This window comes from Perissodus microlepis, chromosome 23, assembly GCF_051167445.1.
Source record: "Perissodus microlepis isolate ML-2025 ecotype Zambia chromosome 23, ASM5116744v1, whole genome shotgun sequence".
In the NCBI taxonomy this organism is placed as follows: domain Eukaryota; kingdom Metazoa; phylum Chordata; class Actinopteri; order Cichliformes; family Cichlidae; genus Perissodus; species Perissodus microlepis.
The window spans coordinates 39912968-39936533 of record NC_140482.1 but is presented as its reverse complement, the minus strand read 5'-3'; the positions used below and the strand labels follow the sequence as shown (position 1 = coordinate 39936533).

At 41.8% G+C, this 23566-nt stretch overlaps 1 protein-coding gene across 1 annotated transcript in view; it reads left to right on the top strand.

The window, feature by feature from the left end:
- Positions 1–6240: 6240 nt before the first annotated feature.
- Positions 6241–23566, top strand: part of trabd2b (TraB domain containing 2B) — an 83716-nt gene continuing 66390 nt past the window's right edge. Inside the window, exons 1-2 of the mRNA XM_084921982.1 lie at positions 6241–6668; positions 9196–9765. Coding sequence (XP_084778108.1) covers positions 6555–6668; positions 9196–9765 — 684 coding nt within the window. The 5' untranslated portion in view covers positions 6241–6554. The remainder of the gene's footprint in view (positions 6669–9195; positions 9766–23566) is intronic.

Genomic DNA, 23566 nt, shown 5'->3' with positions numbered 1-23566 from the left:
GAGAGAACTATTTGTGTATTTGTCTGTGCCTGCGTGCCTGTGTGTTTGTGTATTTAGTCATAAGGGTCATGCTGTTTAATGTGTTTCTGTTCTTTGTGTGTGTTCAGTTCAGTCATACGCGCAGTACTGCTTAATATGTTCCCTCTGACCTAGTGCGTGTGTTTGTGTGTATTTTGTCATAGAAGCCATGCTGTTTGACATATTTCAAAAGCATGTGCATGTATGGATCTGTGTTTATATCAGCGGCTGTGTGGGTGAATGTGTGTGTGTGTAGCTTAGTAGCGCAGTCTGCTTCTCAACAGGCTCTGGGCCTGTTGACAGCTCCACCGCTCCCTGTCAACCACAAGAACAGCTCTATGTGTGAGTGAAGAGTAGCAGTAGGAACATTGCCCAGAAAGAAGTCTGGGGTTTGTGTGTGTGTGCATCTATGTGTGCGTACCTGTATCAGTGTCTATGCATGTCTGAGTCTGTGTGTTTATCTGAGTCAGGTTGTTATTATGGAGACAGATCTTGAAAATGCCCTCCTACTTCTCATCCTCCACTGCTCTCTTTCCACAAACCATTAATTTTAGGCATTTGAAATATGGCCTTTAAGGCAATAAATTATGTCTGTGTTGTATCAATACAGAGCCATCAGTCAGACCTAATCATCTCCCTCTGTAGCATTCCTGTGACTCTTCACATCAATTGCTTTCCATCAACACCTTTTCTTTTTGTGTTTCTTTTTCCTTTCTTCTTCCACCTTGTGCACTGGTGCGCCCTCCTTCTTTCAGTGTCTCATGTTTAGATGAATGTGTATGTATATCTGCACCGATACATGAACTTGAGTTTGGGGGGTTGAATTTGATGGGCCAAGTGTTACAGAAGCGCACACTGATTTTGAAAATATACAGAGCTGGAAACCAAAGGATATGTCGGGGTGGGAAAAAAGATGCCAAAAAGAACAGATGATAGAAAGAAAGCATGAAATGTCATATTGCGTTCGCATCATTCAGCCCCTCCCTACCCCCAACCTTGCACTGGTTCTGAACTCATAGCTGAAGTCAAGTTTTATCAGTCACAGGGATCAAAGAGCTTTTTTCTGGAATCGCACAGTTCTCAACGTAGCTGAGTCAAGATGTTATCGTTCTGAGCCTGTTTCTTTGCCTCCAACCCAAAGGAACCCAAACTGCAGATCCGGCCACTGAATTGTTTTTATACTTTCAAACACATGTTCAAACCACATGTCTGTCCAAAGCACCCAGGTACACACTATGTAGTATTTTAGACACCTAGCTTCACAGATGTGGGTAAACAAAGCTCAAGACAGTCTATGACTAAGACTACCCCCTCGAACACAGCAGCTGGCGTACAGTACGACCACAGAGAGAGATGTGCAAAAGACCAAATAAACCTTGGATAAATACAGGATAAACACACAGAGTTTCATTGCCACCAAACTAAACTCCCTGCCAAAGGCTGACTCAGGCATAAGGCCAGGCTTTGCTTTCTGTAGTCAGTGTAAAATCACAGAAACTAGGGAAAGCTGTGTGTGGAAAAACAACACGAGCAGACAGTGGTTGAACCAATGCTTCCTGTTCTCTATTGATCTTAAAGCATAATTTATTTTTTAACCTTTCACGCCACAAATTTACTATACGTGCGGCAATAAAGCATCTTCGGACAATATGATAATCTTCAAAAGACCTTATTAGTGCAGATGACCATCTTCAAAAGAAGGTCAAGTTCAAACCCAGATTTCTGTCGACTTAGAGAAGAGCTCATCTGATCCCTGCACACCAGTGCAGACCAGAGGCTTTGATTTAATGATATCATAACACATGCTGTTTGTGCTCCCCAGTCAATGAAAAATTCCTTATATGGCATTGGTGGCCTTCTTTGAACCCTGCTTGAATAAACCCCAAACAGGACACCGACAATGAACAACAACAGTATAATAGAGATTAACACTGGCAAAATATATATTGTATTACCATAATATTGTGATATTAATGGCATCCATTGTCCAGCTCTGAGATTTGGAGCAGAACCAGTATGTATGCTTAAATGACAAGAGGGGAAACATCATTATTTGTCCATACTTTATTTTTTTTATCATTCAAATAGCCAAAAGACAGATCTTCTTAACAGCAGGAAGAGCCTTTTCACTCCTCCAACTCCTCAGCTTTGGCTTTCAGGGGTAAATGGGGGAGAAGAGGGAAGATAGCAGGGGGTGCTCCAGATATGGGTAATACAATTACTAACAATGCCAGTGATCAGTGGGAGAGAGTGCAGTGCATCATGGGGTGACTTTGCCAGCCAAGCCTTTGATGTAAGAGAATTATAGGCTCTAGAAAACAAACACAAGATATGGCTCTCTGTGAAAGCGTCAGTATGTGTGCACATATACAAAATGACCACAAAAAAAACCAAATTATGATCAAAACTGCTGCTTTACCAAAATCTCAGCATAGAAACCATTTCCACAATGACCTTAGAAGTACATTGTTACTAATAAGATGAGTCTCCTTTATCATTAAATGGAAAGTGATCAACAGCTGGCACGCATATTAAGGGAAATTTCAACATGAAGCGTATTAGTAAGGTGTGTGGTCACCACACGCTGTCAAAACAGCTCTAGTTTGTGGAAATGTACCAAAAGCATCAACTCCATTCATCCAAAAATACTCCTTTATTAGGCGTCTTGATGATGATGGCGGAGAGCGTCCGCCGGTCCCAAAATCACCCATATGATGATTCAAATCATTTTCAGACAATCAAACAATTCAGTGACCCCAAGTAGAAATTGGAATTATTGTACATTTTCTTTGTTTTCCCACTCTTTCAGTCAGGCTTTTTCCTTTGAAGAAGCAGTTCAACATTTTTGGAAATATACTAATCTGCCTGCTCGTTGAGAGCTTGATGAGGAGACGACTGTAACTCACATGTCTGCACAGTGAATGTGAAGCGAGAGCCAGCAACCACTTAACACAAATAACTGGAAACAGGGTGGCTGTGTGCTTTCATTCATTCATTCAGCATCTCAAGAAACTGTGAAAGTGTGAATTTTCTTTCCATGACTTAATTGTAACTATTATACAGCATGACAAAAGAACCTAAAAGGTATATTTTGAAATATTAATACATCCTAAATGCAAATCTTGATCTCATTTAACTAAACTGAACTATTTCAATCTCCGACTCAGACTTATGTCTCTTCTTCTTTACTTCCCCCCAAAATAATGACAGATGTTTAAAAAAAATCTATATGAGACAATACTCCTGAAAAAACAACCCTTGCCATGACCTCTGTCATTGTATCTCTTCCTCTCATCTTTCCCCTTCTGCTTTTGCTCATTCTGGATGAAGATAGACGTGTGGCCGTCAATTGCATGTGTTGACCTGCAACAAGAGACATCCCTGCACCTACTAGGAAAAACTATTTAACCCAAATGTGCTGTCACCAAACAAATCAGTGTCTGCATGACCCACCAATGGCAGCAGAAATTCTTGGAGACTAACCAAAAATAGCCGTTACACGTTAGACTTGGTTGAACTCCTTTCCTCCTTTTTATCTCCGCTTAACTCATCTAGGGTAAACAGATACATTTTGGGCCCACTCCTTGGATTCTTTGATATATTTCACCACATAAAATTGTCCTTCTTCTCTACCACCTCCTAACCTTTACATTTTACCCCCCGTTTTTCCCAGGACATCCGGAAAAGGGAACCACAATAACCTTTCACCAGAGACTCTGTCAATATTATTACTCGACTTCTTCAAAGGAGGACAGAGGATATTAGACCCTGAGCAAGAAATGGGTGGAGGTAGTGAAGGGAATGCGTGTTTAGTCCAGCTGAGACACCAGAAAGAGACAGAGAGAGGGAGTGTCCAGTGGGGCCTTCGAGCTTGACAGTCAGACTCTGAGGTATGGAAGCCTGAAGCTATAAGCCACTCCTTCAGATTTATCATATTCAGTTTCTTTGAAGCACAATTTTTATGCCCTCAGGGTACCCATCCCACCTTGTTCTTCTTACTTTTGTCCACAATGTGCACATGCTTAATTCTTCTTCACACCACTAGGGGTCCCTGTGTACATAATAAACAAAATAGTTTACATGCATTTCCAGCCTCAGTTACAGTTACACATCTCTGTACAGTTCAGTGGATATAAATGGATGTTCTCTTTTGTGATGTAGAGCACCGGTGGTGTTTATAAAGGAAATAATACTTCTTGCATTACATAACAAAAGACAAGTAATGACTCTGAGGCAAAGGTGCAGAGTTAAAATTGGGGTTTTGTGCCAGGACTTCTGCACAATATCAGACATGTGGACGGCCACAAGGACAAGCAGACAGAGATCTTTTGAACTGAAGGGCTACAGACATTAACAGGGTGCCTTCAATCTCATCTTTACTCTTTCTCTATCTGTATGCTTTCTTCTGTATGTAATTGACATATTAAAGAAAAATATGCAAAGCCAGTAAAAGTGTGGACAGGCCTATTGGCAGGATTCAGCTGCAGACTTGTTTAACATGTCAAAAATACTTTTGCAGCCGAGTCAACTCTCTTTCTCTCCCTTTCCTGCCTCCTTCTCTCTCCAACACCTCCCCAGATGTGTGCTCTATAAGTGGACGTTGCCGCGATCTGCTAACAGAACATTAACTTTAAAGTCTTCTTTCGTCCCCAGCTATATACGTGCACCATGCTGTAAGTGCTGGCCCCAGTCCAGGAATATCTTGCAGCCAGCCGCTCATAAGCCCTCTTCTAACCGGCCAAGAATGTGGAAAGCTCCTTCAAAGAGAAGCCTTCTACGAGGCGTGGTTAAAGCATGTACCTGGGTCTACAGGTGGCCACATTAGACTAGATGAAACCGTTAACTGAAGTCCCACACCTGTCTCACAGCAAGAGCCACAAAAGGGAGAAACTGAGAAGTGAGGATGCAGAGATTCTTGAGTTGTTCCTTCTGTTTCAAGTATGTGAAAATATGAGGTGGCATTCAAGTGGACCATTGCGCAAATCCATAAAGCAAAAACATGCTAACTTTTCTACCTGTCAGACTCTCAAATCTTGATAAATGACTCCCAGCGAAAGTAGTCAGAGTCAAGAGTCAAAGAGCAGAAGTGTCACAGTTTTACAACGTGAAACTTGGTTAAAAGACAACTTGATCAAAGGCACTCAACACAAACAGCCAATCTGAATGGAAAATACAATAAGGGTGCAGACGGACTGAGCTGCCCAGTAACAGAAGTGAACATGGAGTGGTGAGAAGAGGAGTGGAGAGGAGGGGAGAACATGAAAGAGGACAAAGAGCTGCTTGTCTGAGGTCTGTCTGCCAGCCTGCCGGGAGGGGCTCGGTGCCACTTGTTTGAGGGGTCCCCATGATAAATTTCCACTACTTGACTCTGTCACGCTGTCTGCCACTTGGACAATAACTGAGGTCACAGTAGAGTAGTGGAGCGTTGACATCGGTGCCTGCACAGAGGGGCCACTATCTCTCAACACATGTGCTGATTTCAGAATGCCTGCTCCTCATCATGACTAATACATCTTAAGAAGAGTGGTGGAATGAAGATAAATAAAAGACTTCTCACAGTTGTCTTTTCTTAGACCTGTTTATTTGCATCCATTAATCATGCATATAAGGTCTAAGATTATCCATACAGTTCAAATGCAGCCTATTGCTGCAGGCATGTCAAACAGAGAAGGACAGAGATGAATGGGATCCTACTGGTGAGGAAGCACATGACAGCATTTGAAATAGTGTTCATTTACATCTTTGAAATGACTCTGCCGAAAACCAAACCAAACAAACCTCTGGACTACTAGTACTGTGAGCCCTCTGGGCTCTTGGTTAGTGGTGACAGCCCCCCTCATAATAATGAGGTACATATACCCAATCATAGCGCATGGCTGTGGTATATAAACCACTATAGCAAAGATTTCATTTAAGCTCATTGGGATCAATTTAAAAAAAAAAAAAAACGAGTTCCCGAGTTCGGTTTATTAAAAAAAATATCAGGAACATCGAAATGTAAACTAAATTAACTTAATAAGCAGCTAATGAGAAGATTAATTCCAATCTGCACTGTTTTGGGGGTCTGCGTGGCTAGAGCTGCTTCACTCGCGGAAACCTGTCATCTCTCTATGAACCTGTGCTCCCTCCTCTTAAAAGAACCTGGGCTGTGTGTATTTTGGGTGGGGTGGGGTACTCACTCAGACCGTCCCACCTCCCTCTTTCCCAGTCAAGACGCTCCAAGTTCGTGGAGCGCAAACTCTCCAAAGAGTTTATAGCTCCTGCTTCAGGACTGCACCGGGTTGGAAGGAGCCAAGAAAAGTTTAGAACAGAAACAGATACAGTCACAAGTGGAGTGCGTCGGGAATGGCGAAGAGGCGGAATGGTCCTCTCGCCGACCTGCACATGTGAGCCCAGAGGCCACCGGTAACTTTTTTTTTTTTTGTACTTCAAAGGAGACGGGAAACAGGGCAATAACAGAGAGGACAGAGTGGGGAGAAAAGAGAGAAAAGTCCGCTTTGAGCTGACTCCTACAAGTGTCCAATAACATCGACGGGATGGTCGTTCCGCCTGGAATCAGCTGGGTCTTCCTGAGCTCGCTGCTGCACGCTGTGGCACCCTGGGGCGCAGACCGACCGGGCAGACCGAGACAGTGCGACGCTCCAAAGTCGGTGAGTCGTGTTGGGAGGGCTTTCTTAAGTCAGTGACTCTCCGTGTGCGCCGGGATGGACGCGTATTTGAAAGTTAATAATAATCTAGGCAACTCCAAGCAAAGATTTGGCCCCGACAAGGTCGTTATTTAGCCCACATAACTGAATGGTGCTAATAACAACCCTACGGCTTTGTGACACTTGTTGTCTGGTCATCCTAAACTCCCCTTTCTCTCTAATAACTTCTTTTTGAATAATATGGTGAAACTCCACTGAAGCATTGGGTCACTTTGGAGGGAGATTCTACGACGGGGGGCGCAGTGACTAGTTTGTCATTAGGCTGTTTTTCTGACTTAGACACTTGTCTATAACAAGCGCAAAGGCTGATATGACTTTAAAGAAAACAGCCTACAATTTCTTATTACTTATGCTTAAAGTTATAGCAACAATAACTTAAAGTTATAATAATAATAATAATAATAATAATAATAACTTTTTGTGCGTTATGTTTATGTAAATGTTCAGGTATATATGAAAGACCCTTATACTGCAGTAAAACTGTGGAGTGGGGACTTAACATGAAGGAGACTGCCAAGAGAAACTGTTACCGTTTGCCAACTTTATGGCTGTTTATGTGACAAACGCAAGTGGGAACACCCACGGGTGACTTACTTCATTTGGGAAAGTTTCATTGACCTTTCAGAAGTGATTGTGTTTCAGTACTGTGGCGGCTTATTAAAACACTTATCGGGTATATTGGTAAAATTATGGACGTGGCTTGAACTCGCAGACCGTGAGGAAGTGCCGGAGTGCAGCCCGGACATATTCCAGCTCGGTTAATGTGCTTGCCCAGCCGGCTGTCTGACTTCCACTTCTTGCATTTTCGACATAAAGAGCGGGGGGAAAGTTAATGGCCATCGTGACTTCAAGAATCATATCCAACACTCTTTTCTGTTGAAAAAAAAAATACAGCACATGAAAACTGCCCAAGAGCCCAGAAACAGTCCAAAACAAAAACAAAACGCTTGGCACTTGAGTGTGCAAGTTGTTGCTGAAGATATAATTAAGGAGTTGTATTAGGTTGTCCTATAATAGTACTGTTGTCAGATATGGCTGAAGGCTTGCTCCATGTGATTTCTAATGCATCAGTACAGTGGTCTCTGTTTTCTGTTAAGAGTAATTACCCCCATAAAAAGGAACCCCGTGCGTCAAGGCTCGCCAGAAAAGTCAAAGCTGCCTTAGTTGAGAGGCTCTCGCCTCTTTTCAGGTCTTACACGAACACCGTCTCACTTTCCATGTCAAAACGTCTTCGTTTACGGTTAGGCCCAAGTACACGTCGTTAACGGTGGACGTGCAAAATGCTTTATTAGTTTCCGCCCTTCCAAAATATGATATTAATTCCTTCCAAACCTTTCCCGTTACTCTTCGCAGACGAGTGGCCTTGGCCAGAGTGAAAATGAGGTTAGAAACACAGAAACAAACGTAGTGTGTCTGCAAAACCCGAATTTTGCCCTGAAATCAAATATGGTCGTTTTGATTTATTTTGTCTAGCACAAGTTGGTGCCAGTAATTACGGTATGTAAATTGTAATTAATTATGATGATTATAGAAACATACCACAAGAGCACCGCTATTTGAAAAGTTGAAATGACAAAGGCAGCATTGGCAGTATGCAGTGGAGCACAGCTGAAGAAAATCTTGATTAAATTTTAGAAATAAACATTTTCTAAGAAAAACTTTATTTTACAGTAATGGGTTTCATCCCTCAAATGCCTGATTGCACTGTGTCTCAGAGGCCAGAAGTTTGATATTGTTTATAAAAGCTATTTTTTGTCATATTTAAATAATGCCAACATCAAAGTCATAGCACATGCAAAGCACATTTGCGGAGCAGCTAATAAGAAACATGTTTTAAATGCAGTAGAGCCTTATATTCATTTAGAACGACTGTGATTATTTAATTTCAATTTTGACATTTCTTTCTATTAAAGACAACCACAACAGTAAAAAACTGTAACACAAACCTTGAAGACAAAATCAGTGCTGTACTTGAGACTGTCAGCGTTTCGTCCTCATGCCCGATGTCAAAAAAAGAAGGTAAAATCCCAAATATAAGTATCATAGTGAGGTCAGAATTGAGTGCAGGTTTCTTTCATGGTTTTTATGAGCTCCAGTGTAGTATATTTGCACCACAGCCCTGAAAATGCTTCCCAGGCCGAAAGAGGCTTTGGCAACCGAGGTATGCACCTCAACAATACACGGGGGTCTGTTTACAGCCCAGAAGGCCCCTCTATAAACTCCCTGACTGCAAGTGCTCGCAGCACAGCCCCAGGCTGACTAGACTTCATACTTCCTGCGGTGTACTTTTAAAATAGTATTTCAAATTTTAACTTGTTGACCTGAGCCCATGAGCCAGTAAACCACAACAGAGGAAAAATCTGTCACTTTTAGTTTTAATGCGAGCTCTAACATGATGGTTTTGGTGTTTTTGTTTCTGTTTACTGTTAAAATCGTTTTCCTCTTCTTCTTTTTTGTGTGTTTTCTATAGCAAAGTGACATGAACTCTTTCCTTTGGAGAGTAAAGCGGGCACCTCCTCACCCACCTTCTTACTTATTTGGTACCATCCACGTGCCCTACACCCGAGTCTGGGACTTCATTCCCAACAGCTCCAAGCAGGCTTTCCATGACAGCAATAATGTTTACTTTGAGCTGGACCTGACTGATCCCCTGACCATCTCCAAACTGACCAGCTGCCAGTTACTGCCCCACGGAGAAAACCTGCAGACCCTGCTACCTCGAGATCTGTACCGCCGACTCAAACGCCATCTTGATTACGTCAAACACATGATGCCTTATTGGATGACAGCTGACCAGCGAGGCCGAGGCCTGTATGCTGACTACCTGTTCAATGCTATTGCAGGGAACTGGGAGAGGAAGAGGCCTGTGTGGGTAATGCTGATGGTAAACTCACTCACAGAATGGGACGTCCGGTCCAGGGGGACACCAGTGCTCGACCTGTTTCTAGCTCAAGAGGCAGAGCGAATGGGAAAGACTACAGGGGCAGTTGAGCAAGTGGAGGAGCAGTGTCATCCCCTCAATGGACTCAACTTCTCTCAGGTAAGAGGATGAAATGACTGTCTTTGCCTTTATTTTTTTCTGTGTGTACACGGCCGGAATAGCCGAAGAAATTACAAGAACAATTTGGTGAAGTTGGAGCATCGTTTATCCTCCTGAATACATGAAAATATATACACATATACTGCATGTTGCACCTTTGCTGAAAAGAAACTGAGAATGTGGGAGAACACAACATAAGGAGAAAGAAGTGATTAAAACATGTCTGCTGTAGACAGCTTTATGGTTATGAACGTCCCTCCACCTCACTACACAAACATATTTAACTGCTGAATCTGGAAAAAGGGTGTGAGAGAGTACACAATAACACACTGAAGAGGGTGAGAAGAGAGGAGCGCTCTCTCTCATTTATTAATGCAGACTGTGTGTCTAGCTCGCTGCAGTAATCCTAAACTCATACTGCAATTTGAGAGGAGTGTAATTACCAAATTACTTGATCAGCAAAACACAGGGTGTATATGCATTTTTAATTGATTGTATCATGTAAAAAGCAATGGAAATATGTTTTTATTTAAAGAATTAGTCAGCAGCTTACTTAAAATAGAGGCTGTAAAACATTTTTCAGGGCATGTGAGTTCCCAGACAAAACTCTATTGAGCCTCAAAGAAGGAGTAAGATGATCTAATAGTTTTTATTCCCTAATGCAGCCTTTTGACAAAATTTGAAATGAGAAATCGTCATGTGTGTTCACAAAGTATTCATAATCAAACACATGTTTGCGTGGACTGCCTACACACAAAGGCACGCTGTACATGTAAAAGGTTCATACATCCATGTTCACTGAGTAATGCAAGAGAATCTGTGAGGGCCTGAACCTCCATGCGAGAGGACGGAGGGCTCGGGAGCTAATTTGAGACGCAGCGGGCTTCCTGCCTCTCCTCTTTCATCAGCACCTCCTAACTACGCTGTCAAAGTCGTGTTGCATGCCCTGCACATGCCTGAGAGCTTTACTAACCCTAGAAATAAGCTAGGGCAGGCACATTATGTTTCTCGGGAGAATATTGCCAATGCCTTTGGGAGTTTTTTTTCAGTGTTTATGTCTATTATGTGCCATACAGGTGTCATTTTCTTATTATCTTAAGGGATCCATGTTTCCTTTTTTCAGTGTATTTAATGTTGATCTGCATTTAGTGCGACAGTCACTGCCCCTAAAAACAACACTGCTTAAATTACACCCAAACATGGTTGAGAAGCAGCACACGTCCAGTTTTAGAAAATAGCGTTTATGTTTCTAAAGAACCTTGACTTGACTTTAATCTTTGAGATGTGTTTTTCCATGAAAAAGCTTTAAACAAAATCATATGATGATCTTTCAAATTCAGATAAGCACATTAAATCGAACTTTTATCACAAATAATTTGAATTTCACCCAACCTGTACATAGGCACCACTGACTCCAGAGCTTCCAACCCCCCTTTGCTTCCAGACATGTATGAGAACAATCCAGAGCTGAACTGAAACTGACATGGAAACCATTATTCTCAATTATAATAATTTGTGATTTAATCTGAACACTATGGTTGATTGGATCCCTCTACGCTTGACTATAACAGCGATGAGGTCAGAAGGATGGATACACCAAAAGTTGAACAGAAAATGCGTGGGTGGGAATCAGGGGAAAGAGAAGTGAAACACCAGAGAGAGAAAGTCAGAGATACATTGACTAAGGAGGAAGAAACAGGGGAAAGACGGTGGAGGAGCTGCATGGAGAGTGACCGGCATCTTGTTGCTGCTAATGCTAATCTGAAACATAAGCAAAGGGAGAGCTAAAATGGGAGTTACTCTAAACCTGGCTGGCTCACAGATAATTTGGTCCCAATAAAAAGTCAATTTTTAACACCATCCCATAACTCTGACTTTACAGAGAGGCTCTTAAAAACGTGATCACTGATAATTTATCATCTATCACACTGTAGGTATCTCAGTGGAGGGCCCGGTCCCACTGTTACAGTACCAGTACAGTGGACTCCTGGGAGATGGGTGGTCTCGAAGCACTGCTTTGTGACTCATGAATTTAGAGGAAGCAGTTTTTGGCTGAAAAGTGGTACGGCAAATATATCATCCTCTCTGGAATAGGAGGAGGAGGAGGCATGTTTAAAGCAGTAATCTTCTGTTTAGTGGTGATGTTTGTGGTAGCGTGGGAGGGTCAGAGAGATATCAAGTATAGCAGAACCCTCTTTAGACAATTGTGGTCTAACAAGAGTGCAGTTTGTCTGAAACCTCTCTCTGGTCTTTTTAGATGACAGAGAGGTGTGGATGTCTCTGTGAGAGGCAGTTTAAGGCTGTGGAAACAAAGGCAGGCAGGGTGCATGGTTCTTCTCCAGTCCTTTGAAGGCCGATGTAGGTTGACAGCTGGGCGGTACCAAGTGCTTTCAGCGCAGATTGGAAAAGGCTGGAGACAGTGCAGTCAGCAGAGAGAGTGTACACTGCATAACCAACACTCTTTGTATGTCTTTTGTTCCCTCAAGGGTAGATACATATATTACATAATGACTTATCAAGTAAATGCCACTATCACCATAATAATAGTAACTGTACCATGTGTTATTAATGCACAACATCAAACTCCACTGGCTTATTTGCACCTAGAGTCTGTTCATTTTTGGAGTTGGGACATGGAACAAAAATTGATTTAGTCCAACACTTCTTTTGGGAAATTTGGTGGTGGCGCTGGCCTGTGATAAGCAACAATATTTATTTTGCCTGGGTCACTTGGCAGCTGTGACCACTGGACCACGTCAAAGAGAAATTGCATCGTATCGGTGGCGCCTTTCTCCTGGGCGGGGGTCATGGGTCATGGTGGGAGGTGGTAGCGGAGCCACAAGCAGCAGAGCGGTAAGGAGACTGGCAGTCTGCTGAGGTCAGCCTGGGCACTGCTGAGCAGGCAGACAGAGACCAGTCTGATGGAGTCCCTTGTTCAACCTCTGACCATTAGTTTCCATCAGCTCAAGCTACTTACTTGCGCAAATAGAGAGCGAGAGATAGATGACCGGTGACAGATTCGAGTGCCGTCACCTTAGGGCTTGAAAGGAGATTGGGTAATGTTATTACGAGACGGGAGGGTGGTTGGTGAATCCAGTTTCCTCTGAGTAAGAAGGCGTTCTCCTCCCGATTAGGAGGCGCCCTGTTTACAGATGCAGTGACAGTCTGATGTGTCTATTTCAATCAGTGCAGCTCCTGTGGCATTCCTCTGCTAGAGCAGACATCAGCCTGAGGCTTTCTGCTGTGCTGACGCTGCAGCCTCACACATGCTGTGGTCACAGTGGGGCACTTTCAGGCCTGGAGAGATGGCCAAAGTATCACAACAATGTATTTCTTTATGGTAAAATAATGTGCAAAGTGATGACATTAAGATTTTCCAACATGTGCTTGCAAACATATAATAAAAAACACACGATAGCAACCGCTGAGTTTACACACAACGACCATAAAGTGAAACTTTTGTCTGTCTGGGAAAAAAAGACATTCCTTTTAACAGTGTTTAGACTTTTCCCATATGTCACTACTACTTTATATGATATTAAATATGATTTGTGTTTGGTTTTCCAATTCAGACTGATACAAATCAGCAATTTTGAAGATGATTTAAAAGCAGTGAAATGGTAAAAATAAAATACAGCCTTTCCACAGGGAATGACTTTTTCTGTGGAGATACTGAAGTTTTTGGCTGTGCGTGGCACTTAGATGATGAGCATTTATAGGCGGTGAATATAATATTGAGAACCCAGGGTAATGAATGGCTCCAAAAGCTGGGCGAGGTTTACAGAAATGAAATCAAAATAAGATTCTCATGCGTCATATTAAATGATGAATGATACTTTGATTTGTGTTCCTTGGACCGTGTTCACCTAAACAGCACATCTTTAAAGGGTGGAATTAAGCAACCAACCTTAGCCATATCCAAATATTTACATTGTAAGTTTGGGTTTAAAGAAATTGTGTTGGCCACAGAGGATGACTGTCTGCACTATACTCTAACTTCCTCTGACCTCCTCACTCTATTTGGGTCTCTGTTGCCTTCTTCTTCACTCCCTATCCTTTTCTCTGACATGTCCCGAGGCTCTGGTTGTCCCGCTTCTAACCTATTGCTCATCCGCACACACAAATCCAAACGCATAGGCTGAGTGGAAAAAGGAGAGAAGGAGGAGGAGGAAAAGCAGAGATGGAGATTGTCTTTAAAGCATGCTGGTGACGTGCATTCCCTCTTTAAGCGTGACATCTGAGGGTGGTTTACATTGAAGCTATAATTACCTGCGCGAATCTGTTGAAAAACTGCAAGGCAACACATATCAGGCTGATCATCTGGCAGTCCCTCTGCTGCACTAATGACTTAATAGGCCCCTAAATGACCAAATCGCCCACTGCCATCTAGAAGCACTTAGACAATTATGTACAGGCCAGAACTCTGTAGGCTGAGGGAGGTACAGAAGCAGGATGTGGACAATGTGAAAACAGGAGCAGCGTGCTTGACAACAGAATAGATCACAATTCTTGTACGTGGTTCGTATTTTTACAGTCATTTTGCGAGACAAAATGTTTCTTCTGTGGTGTTCAATAGCAAGCTGCAATCAAGAAGTAATGGGAGAATATTGCTACAAAAATCAATCCACTGAACTTAAGTGCTGCAATTTCAGTGTTTCTTTTAAGTTGAGAAAGTTAAGCAAACTCTCGTTACTAAATAAATAAGAATACCGCAAAGCGCATGTGTTTCCAGGTTTGATTTTTTTTCCTTGGATCTGTAAAACTTGGACTTATGAACAAGATTCATTAATCAACAGTGTACTGTTAACGTCAGTCTAACCAAAAAAACCTGTAAACCCATGTGCTCGTCTATTAACTCGGTGCAGTATCTCTATTCGTTGCTTCCAACAGAGTTCACGTCCCTTCTCCCTCTGAGCACCTGAAAGACCTGAGGTAATGATTCCACCACATTGTCGCTAAGCTGAGGCAGTGAGTTAAGCACGGCAGGTTGAAGCGCTCTTCCATACTTTTGAATTTATTTTGCCAAAGCCTTCCCTCCTTCCTTCGCCCACATTCTCCCTTTGGTGGAGAAATGAGGGTTTCTGTCAGGGTAAATTGTAGAGACCTCATGTCATACTGTGAATTCATCTAAACTCCACACTCTTCTTCACTCAGAACAATGCTGCTGATCACACACACACACACACACACACACACACACACACACACACACACACACACACACACACACACACACACACACACACACACACACACACACACACACACTATAGCCAGCTTCTCTATAATTATTTTGTCATCCTAACTGTGGAAATTGCAGTAAATCTTATGGCGGTTGAGAATACTTTCCTGCAGGCAGGTACACTCAAAGACACATTCACAAGCACACATATTAAACTTTGATATTTTCTCATCACAATAAGGGAAAATTGATTTGCATAAGGCTGGAGGTTGCTTTCTATGGGAAGGGCAGGTAGTTTCCAGGGTAGCTGAAGTTAATCTCAGGTTGTCTGGGCCAGAGGCTGATTGATCACAGACAGGAATGTGACCGACTGATTTCCTCAGAGACCCACTTGGCCCCTCTGGAATGTTGTTGTCTTTTGGGACATTGTTGTTTTATAACCTTTGTTTAACCAGGTTAACCCTGCTAGATCTAAGGATCAGGGTGTAAGCAGCGCAAAAAGCTACACTTTTGTTGTAGAAATTTCTCTCATAATTCTGTTCTTTCCTGATGCATATCTTTAATCTTCATGCCTAGATGGGATAAAACAGAAAACAAAATAGATTTGCTAGTTGTATAAGGTTCAGACAATATTTTATAATGATTTCTATCATAACTCAAGGATTTTATGGGTGTTGGGCAACCACCTGCTCTAAAGGTACCTTTAGTGTGACACAAACAATTCTCTTAAAAGAGATTTCCTGGTGTTTTGAACATGGTGGTACAAATCCCCCATAAATATTTAACTGGGCTGAGATCTGGGAACTGTGAAAGGAATAACATATGACTCTTATCATTTGTTTTTATAGCCATCAGCCTGTTCTTTGACCCTCATATGCCTTCAGATATGAACAGTGCCATCCTTAAAGAGACCACTTCCTAATTTTAATGCCCATCTAGGAATTGGCATAATCCTGTGTTCTGCGGCATGGTTCATGTCACATGTGTGTCTACACAAATAAATTAATGTTTCAGTTTAGTAAAAAAGTTAACAAAAAAAACAAAAAGCAATCTTCAAAACAGAATCCCTCACAGAAGAAAGGGGGGCCACAGAGGGCTTAAATCTAATTAGACATAAAAATATCTTGTGTACACATGCAAAGCGTAAAACAGTAGCGCCTGACAACTAACTAAACGGACATTGTGGCATGTCAGTATCAGCCTGAAGAGGTGAACATGGAAAAATAGATTGCCAGCGTGCCATGGCATGCAACTTTCCATGTCAGATACTTGGTGGTCCAAGATGAATTCAGCTTCTCAGTCAGCCTGTGACATCAGCCACACATACCTCACACACCTCTCACACACACTGGTGGCCAACAATCATAAATAGGTGCCAGTAGGGAGCAACAGTGTGTGTGTGTGTGTGTGTTGTGTGATGCAGGCTTGTCAGGATTAGGTAGCATTAGCGGAGCCCTCTCACTGAACTCAGTTTTAATGTGACCCGTTCCTCCTTTCTACTCCCAAAGCCCTGTCCCCATTATTCACAACCCAGTGGAGCACTTCAGCTCTGCTTGTACCCTGCCCCTCTAACGCTCACCTCTCTATACCCCCCTTCAGAAAAACATGTTCAAGCTCATTTTCACTCTCACACCCTTTACCTGCATTATCCTGTAAGTCAAATAATATTTTTGTAGTCCAGCGTTTAATGTGTTTTTGCAGTCAGACTTGTGGGGCACATGTACGTCATTTTTTGGCAATACTGTGCGTCACACATGGCACATATTCACACTTGGCTCTGTGGAGTGTAAAACAGATTTCCTTCTGCTAGAAGTCTCATATAGAAAGCAGTCATTTGTATGCAGCAAAAATACAATTTTCATACTCCAACTTTCTGGTTCAAGGGGAGTAGGTGACCTGTGAGAGTTAAGATTACCTCCATTCAATAATGTAGATGTAAGACGGCAGTTGAGCGGCTTTCTTTGACAACAGTGACATTTTTGTAAACTAAGCAGAACAATATAATGCATCAAATGATCCTGTCTGTGAAAAGTCAGCTAGTCAAGCTCTCTGATTAGCATAATGGAGGCAGGGGACATGATTACAGTTCGATTCTGTGAATTCAAAAGACATTTACCTGCACTGTTCTAACATGAGAACATCTCACAGACTTTGTACCACAGAGCTGTCAGAGTAAAGACTGTGTATTTTCTGAGACCCTTGTTACATTGTATTCACATCAGTCAGGTTTTGTGTAGAAAAGTTCAGGGTTGTAGTGAATAAAAATTATAAAATTGTAATGTTTTTGTCAGAAAAACAATTTCATTCTAATGATATTTTTTTCTGTCTCTGACTGAGAATGTCTCTCAGCCAAGGTGAAATGACCAGTTGGCTCTCTCGAAGCAAGGCTCCACTCATAAACTTTATTAGGGAGCACATAAATCCTATAGTCCTATCATCCCTTGAACAGTTGGATACAGTTACTCCCTTTGCACACCTCTAGAGGAGTACCTGTGAGCTGAAGCGGAAACCAGCAGAGAGAAAAGCATGCAAGAAGTAAGTTAGCGGTAAGGACCAGAGGGTAAATAAACAGACAAGACAGAAAGCAGATAATCAGAAAGGCAAGCAGGCAGGAAAGAAAGACAAGAAGCAGGAGAGCAGGAGAAAGGATCCAGTACCATTAACAACACTGCAGATGCTCTGGTCTGCAGTGTTGTTAACAACATTTTGCAGGGATAGATTACCCCAGAGATAAGCGAAAGCACAAACACTGAGCTCCAAAGGTCAAACTAAGCCACTAATTTGAAAAATGCTACCTTCTGCCCAAACTTTCTTCTCGCCATTGCAAATCTGTTCTCAGCCACTCACAGTGCTGTTGCCAGGTTCCTTTCTGTTACACATAACAAAAGTGTCTAGACTATGTGCGTCTGTCTTTGCTAACCACCTTTTTGAGTTGTATTTTTATAACACACCTGAGTAAAGAGTTCTGAAGGTTGATGCACAGCTACTATGTAATTAGACTAAAAACTGTATTGAGTGTAATGTGAACCCATGTATACAGTTAGGTGAAACTTTTGGATGCTGACTCAGATTTCACAGTTTTTTACACCACCGTCAGTTTGAAATGATGCAGTTGGAAATTAATCCCTAAAAAAGAGGGAACTGTGTACAAAGTAGCAGCAATACCTGTGAAATAACTGTAAAACAGCATTTAGAGGGTTTATTTGCACCCATAAATTTAACCAAGAGTCTGCACTTCACTTGCATCATTTCAAATTTATTGTAGTGGCGTACACATGTAAAATTCAGGCACTGTCAGTAGTTTCCAAGCCAGACTGATTCATCGGGATTTATCTGCTTCTGTTTCAAATTCTGCAACTCGTTAGAATAGATTATACCAGTAAAATACAAAAATGAGCTTTTAGCAAAGACTATAAGCATCCGATTAATAAATATATTGTTTTCCTATGAGATTTTGGTCTCTGTTCCATCTTTCCAGTTAGATTTCACAGAACTTTTCCTGAGCTAGACTGACTGAAGGACTAGGTTGGCCTTGCACTTGCCCTCTGGATGACCCCATTACTTTGCCTTAGGCCCAGTAACCCCTTCTCCGTGCCCCTTACACTGCAGTTGAATGTGACATTTTTAGTTCTATATAACGACGCAGGATGGAGTCAGGTAGCCTTTGCAAGTTTGGGTTTAACAAGATAAGCTGTTTAAGAAGTACATGAATGGATGAGGATTATTTCTCTTTTCTATCAGGTAAGTACAGCATTGGGACAATGATGAAAGTGAACGTAATCTCCAAATAATTTGCTGAACTCCTTGGCTCTCGTTCTGCAAGCTTATAGAGAAATTCCTGTCCTTTGGTGTGTTAAAAGGATAATAAATATATATGTATATATATATCTGTATACAATAAAAATTGGCTGCCCTGCTGCTGACGTCTGACCCGGTCAATCCTTATCACGGGAGAAAGGGGAAAAAAAAGAAAAGCATGGAAAAGGCGATTATGAAGAAAGAAAAAATTGAAGGAATAGGGACACCCAGTGAGTCAGGAGACGAAGGAGTCTCCATGTCACTAATTCAAACTAGAGGGAGTGAAGAGGAAAATAAAAATGCTCAATTTGGTGGTACTGGAGAGAGAACGGCAACAGTAACACAGGAATACTTTCTACACTTGATAGCTTCCCCTGTGCCAAAATAAAAGACAACAATAATAAACTGGATGCTGCTGCGAAGTAACTTTCTCTTCTCCATTTTTGCTTTTGATTGTTTTTTCCCCCTGAAATGTTCTTTCACATCACGGTTAATTTCACCTGTCAGTCACTTGCACCGTTTTTCCAGCAAAGTTTTCTACCTTTCCCAAGGCACACACTTTCTTGGCGTCCACTGGAACAGTTTAAATATAATATCAAACATATGGCAGAGTTTACAGAACGTAAATGAGATGAGAAATCAAATTTATGTAGCAGGACTGTGGTCTCTGAGGGGTGCCGTTGTTTAGGGAGAGCCTAAATGATGGGCAGCTGTAATTACAGCCACAAAACTGGTGTGGGAGATCAGAAGATGAAGGGGATGGTTTAACTGAGAGAACCAAGAGGACAGTGAGGATGGAGGGAAAAGCCCAGGAGAATATTTGGGGTGAGTGGGAAGGGGAAGAAGCTGACAAAGAGGGTCTCTCTCAGTGGGTGGCTCTTTTTCTCATTTTTCTTCCTTGGGCTCTCTTGTGGGTGTGCATCATGTGACGATGTGTAATTGGCCTGTGGTCACACCAGAGTTGTGCAAACAGATTAGCAGGGAAACATGTCAGCCTGAGGGGCTGCGGAGGTGAATGTGTGTTTTGTGTGAATCACAGATGTGGGATTGTGTGGGAAATGGTTTGATGGAGTAAAACCTATATTAATGGTGAACAGGTGGGGCAGTTGACTTTGTCACAGACAAATTTGTTGTCGTGGGCACTTGGGAAATGTCTAGAGTTCTCGGGCAGTCTTTATGCGCAGTTACACACACATATATTAATACCAACACATGCATCCATACACAAAGACTTGCAATGCTTCATTTTCATTCACTAAATTGAATTATGTCTGCACTGTACTCATATATTCCAGAGGTTCAGTGTGGTTTTAAGCACACTGGGGATTACAAGCCTTGCTCTCACTGCCATAAAGCCCAGCACTGCAGAAACTCAACAGAAGTTCATTGTGTGATCAGCCTGGTATTTTAAAAACTTTCATATTAAGTCTGCAGCTCGTTCCCAATACCAGCTTATATCCTTTTTTAGAGTTTTAAATCTAAACCCCATGCATCTTTATACATGGGTGAATTTCGTATGCCTGTCTCATCGCAGCCATTTCACAGCCAAATAAACTGTCGTTCAAATGTGGACGTATGAATTTTTCACTTCAGTAATATGATAAACATTTTCTGGTGCGCAAGAGAGGGCCCGGTTGGACCAGTGTTTGACACAGAAACAATGTCCTCTCTGGGATAACCACATTGCAGTTTTGGGGCATCTGACCACAGTAATTTTGGTTATGGCTCACTCACACGAGAACAAAAATAGGACGGCAACCTCATTGCGACTAGGAAAAATCGGTGGTAGCCTCGTGACTCCACTGGATTTGTTCGGCTGTCAGAGACAGATTACAAATAATTACACCAACCACCTGGTTGTTGAGTTGAGAGTGCAAGATCCTCAGGGTTGAGGTTTGAGGGTGCCAGACCATCAACTTCTGGAAGACCACTTTCAATTGCATAGTGATTGCACAGGTTGCCAAGTGGGGGCCAAATCCAAACAACTGGGGTCTGACTTGGTGTGACTGCAGTCACGTTCAGATTGGCAAAGGTTTGCAAATAACTGTTCTGCACCAATGAGTACAACTCAGTCAACGCAATAGGGGATGTGACATGCCTCAGCTGGTTGCCAAGTAGTTGTATTCTGGTTCTATTCCTATATAAAAGCAAGTTAAGTCCTGCAGCAACTACAGTGGAGGAATTTCCAAATTTCTTTTTCAGATCTATGAGGTTCTGGCTGGAATTTCTATTCAGTGTACTAAATGTCTGTGATTTATTGCAATTAATCATGCTAACATCACAAACAAAATGTAATGTATGTAATTACCAGCTTGACCACATTCTATAACAAACAGATATACAGAGGCTCCCTGTCCTACTGTGATACGTCACTTTTAAGTTAGGATTAGTTGTAGACTGGGAGACTACATTTCATTTCAAGATATTGCCATCATCAGTAGTAAAAGTTAATATTGACACTGAAATAGCAGCTTTTCATTGTAAAAATGTAAAGGAACTGCCCCATTGAGCACTGCTCTCAGCTAAGGTTGACTGTGGGAACAGAGAGATGATGCACAAGTAAGGATTCCTGGAGCTGAGCTGAGGAGACAGACAATCAAAGACTGTTAGGTAGAATAAGAGCCGCAAAGAAATCTCATGGACACACTGTACGAGCCCATTCAGATACATGAGTTTAACTTGGCTGAAGAAAGTCGATGTGTAAGCACATGCCGTTATTGGTTTCTGATGCCCCTGTCAACTCAGTGCCAAACCACCTGCCTTCAGGTAGTAACAACATCACATAATATACCACCAAGTGTGGGTGGCCATAGTATTTTGCCCTTAAAAAAACAAACCTTTTACATGTATATTCCCTTTCATAGCTAGAAGTGTCTAGTTTGTGTAAATCCACATTTGCCTTATAGCGTAGGATTGTGTTATTTTTTTCTGAGACTTCTTTCTAATAAGTCATTACTTACAGGAATTTTAAAAAATGGCGTTTTAACTTGTTCAGAAATCATTTACACATGTTTTAAATGTCTAGTGTATTAACGGCTACTAGAATGGAAAACGTTCTACTCGTTTCTTTTTAGGACAGCTCGTCATATTCCTTATAATGCTTTATATTAATATAAAACATATTATTTTTGCTATTATAGTGAACTGAAAAGCATCTGCAAATGATGTATTTAATGTAATTAAAACCTGCTAAACTGGTAGTTTAGTCCAGACTGTGAATTCATTGTTGTTAGACACAGTTAGTTGCTATTTCTGTCATTTATTACTTTTTTATTTCATATTTTTAGATTAGCACATATATTATAAATCATTATAATTATAAATTGCTTTAGAAATACTGTATTTACAGACCCCCTATCCTCTGATAGAGATGACTGACGCAGAGCAGAGGTTTGTTATTGAAGGATTTTTGCCCTTTCCAGCTCTCCACAAAAGAGTTCACTCACAATCTCCAAAACAGAAATGTGATATTTTAGTACTGTACAACACAGGGCACAGTTTTCAGATTTTTTTCTGAATCCTCCTGACAGCCGTATCAGTGTTAAAAAACATCAGTCAGTGATGAACAAATGAACACACCATCACAATAAACAGTTTCTAATGGATGAGGCCTCCATCGTCATGTTGCTATGAAACATAACACAATCTGATAATACAGAAAATATGGTCTGCTCTCCGTGTGAGCCAATTCTGGATTGACATGAACAAATCCAGTGTTTTTGATTGGTTTTTCTGCTGTTGATTCTCACAGGTAATAGTGTCAGTGCCCGGGGCAGCCGACAGGAGCCTGACAGACATGCGGTGCAGGCATGCATGCCATTGTTGACAGTCAAAAGCTAGATCTTTGTGAAAAGCTCATGGAGAGCGAGTGAGTGTTGGAATGGAAACACAGACTATTTTATCAGATGCCAAAATGCAAAGGGGAGAGCGCATGAGAGACATAGAGGAAGAGAGTTAGAGAAAGACAGAGAGCGAGAGAGAGGCCAGAGCCCGTCAAAGCCTCTGTAGTGAGTCGTGGTGACGGCCAACCTATGCACTTGAGAGCAGTGCGAATGGCTTTTTAATGCCTGCTAACAGCCAGGGTATTTAGTGGGATGCAGGAATGGATGAAGGGATATGCTGAAGGATGGGAGGGATGGCGAAAGGATGAGTGACGACAATGTTTGGACAAGAGGTCCCAGCTGACCACTGCTGCAGCGCTGCTGCCCAGTCACTGTACAGCTGCAGGACTCAAGTTCATCCTGTGCTTTGTGCTATTAGTGATCACAGATTTAACATTGTGGTCTTTTCTCTGACTCCAACCTCATTTATCTTGGTCATGCCTCATATTTTTCTTGAGGTCTTGGTATTTTGCTTGAGACTGACACAAATGACGTTTCAATTATGTGGAAATCACAGACATAATTGCCAGTGATGCTCTTCTATCTATAGATGTCTGTTCAGCCGGCTGGTTATGCACTCAGTCAGACTAAACTTGAGTGAATATGCTGTTGACAAGTGCTGTCCAATGCAAATACAAGAGAAAGTCTGATGGCCAAAAGGAGTGCCACTGTCTTGCCTTTTTCTGCAGTTAGACTAAACTTTTGTTTGATCGAATCTTTTCCTTCATGATAGTGAGTTCACTATTTCCTACAGCAAGACAAAACTCATGTCATATCTGTCAAAGAGAACCTATTACAATAACCTCCAGCTCCATATTATTATTGAACTAAAGTAATTTCATGATTCACGATTCGAAAGACTACTTGTTTATCTTATACTAGGCCTTGGTGCAGCATTTCAACTTCTAAAACAAGTTGTTTTAGCTAAACACTTTCTAAA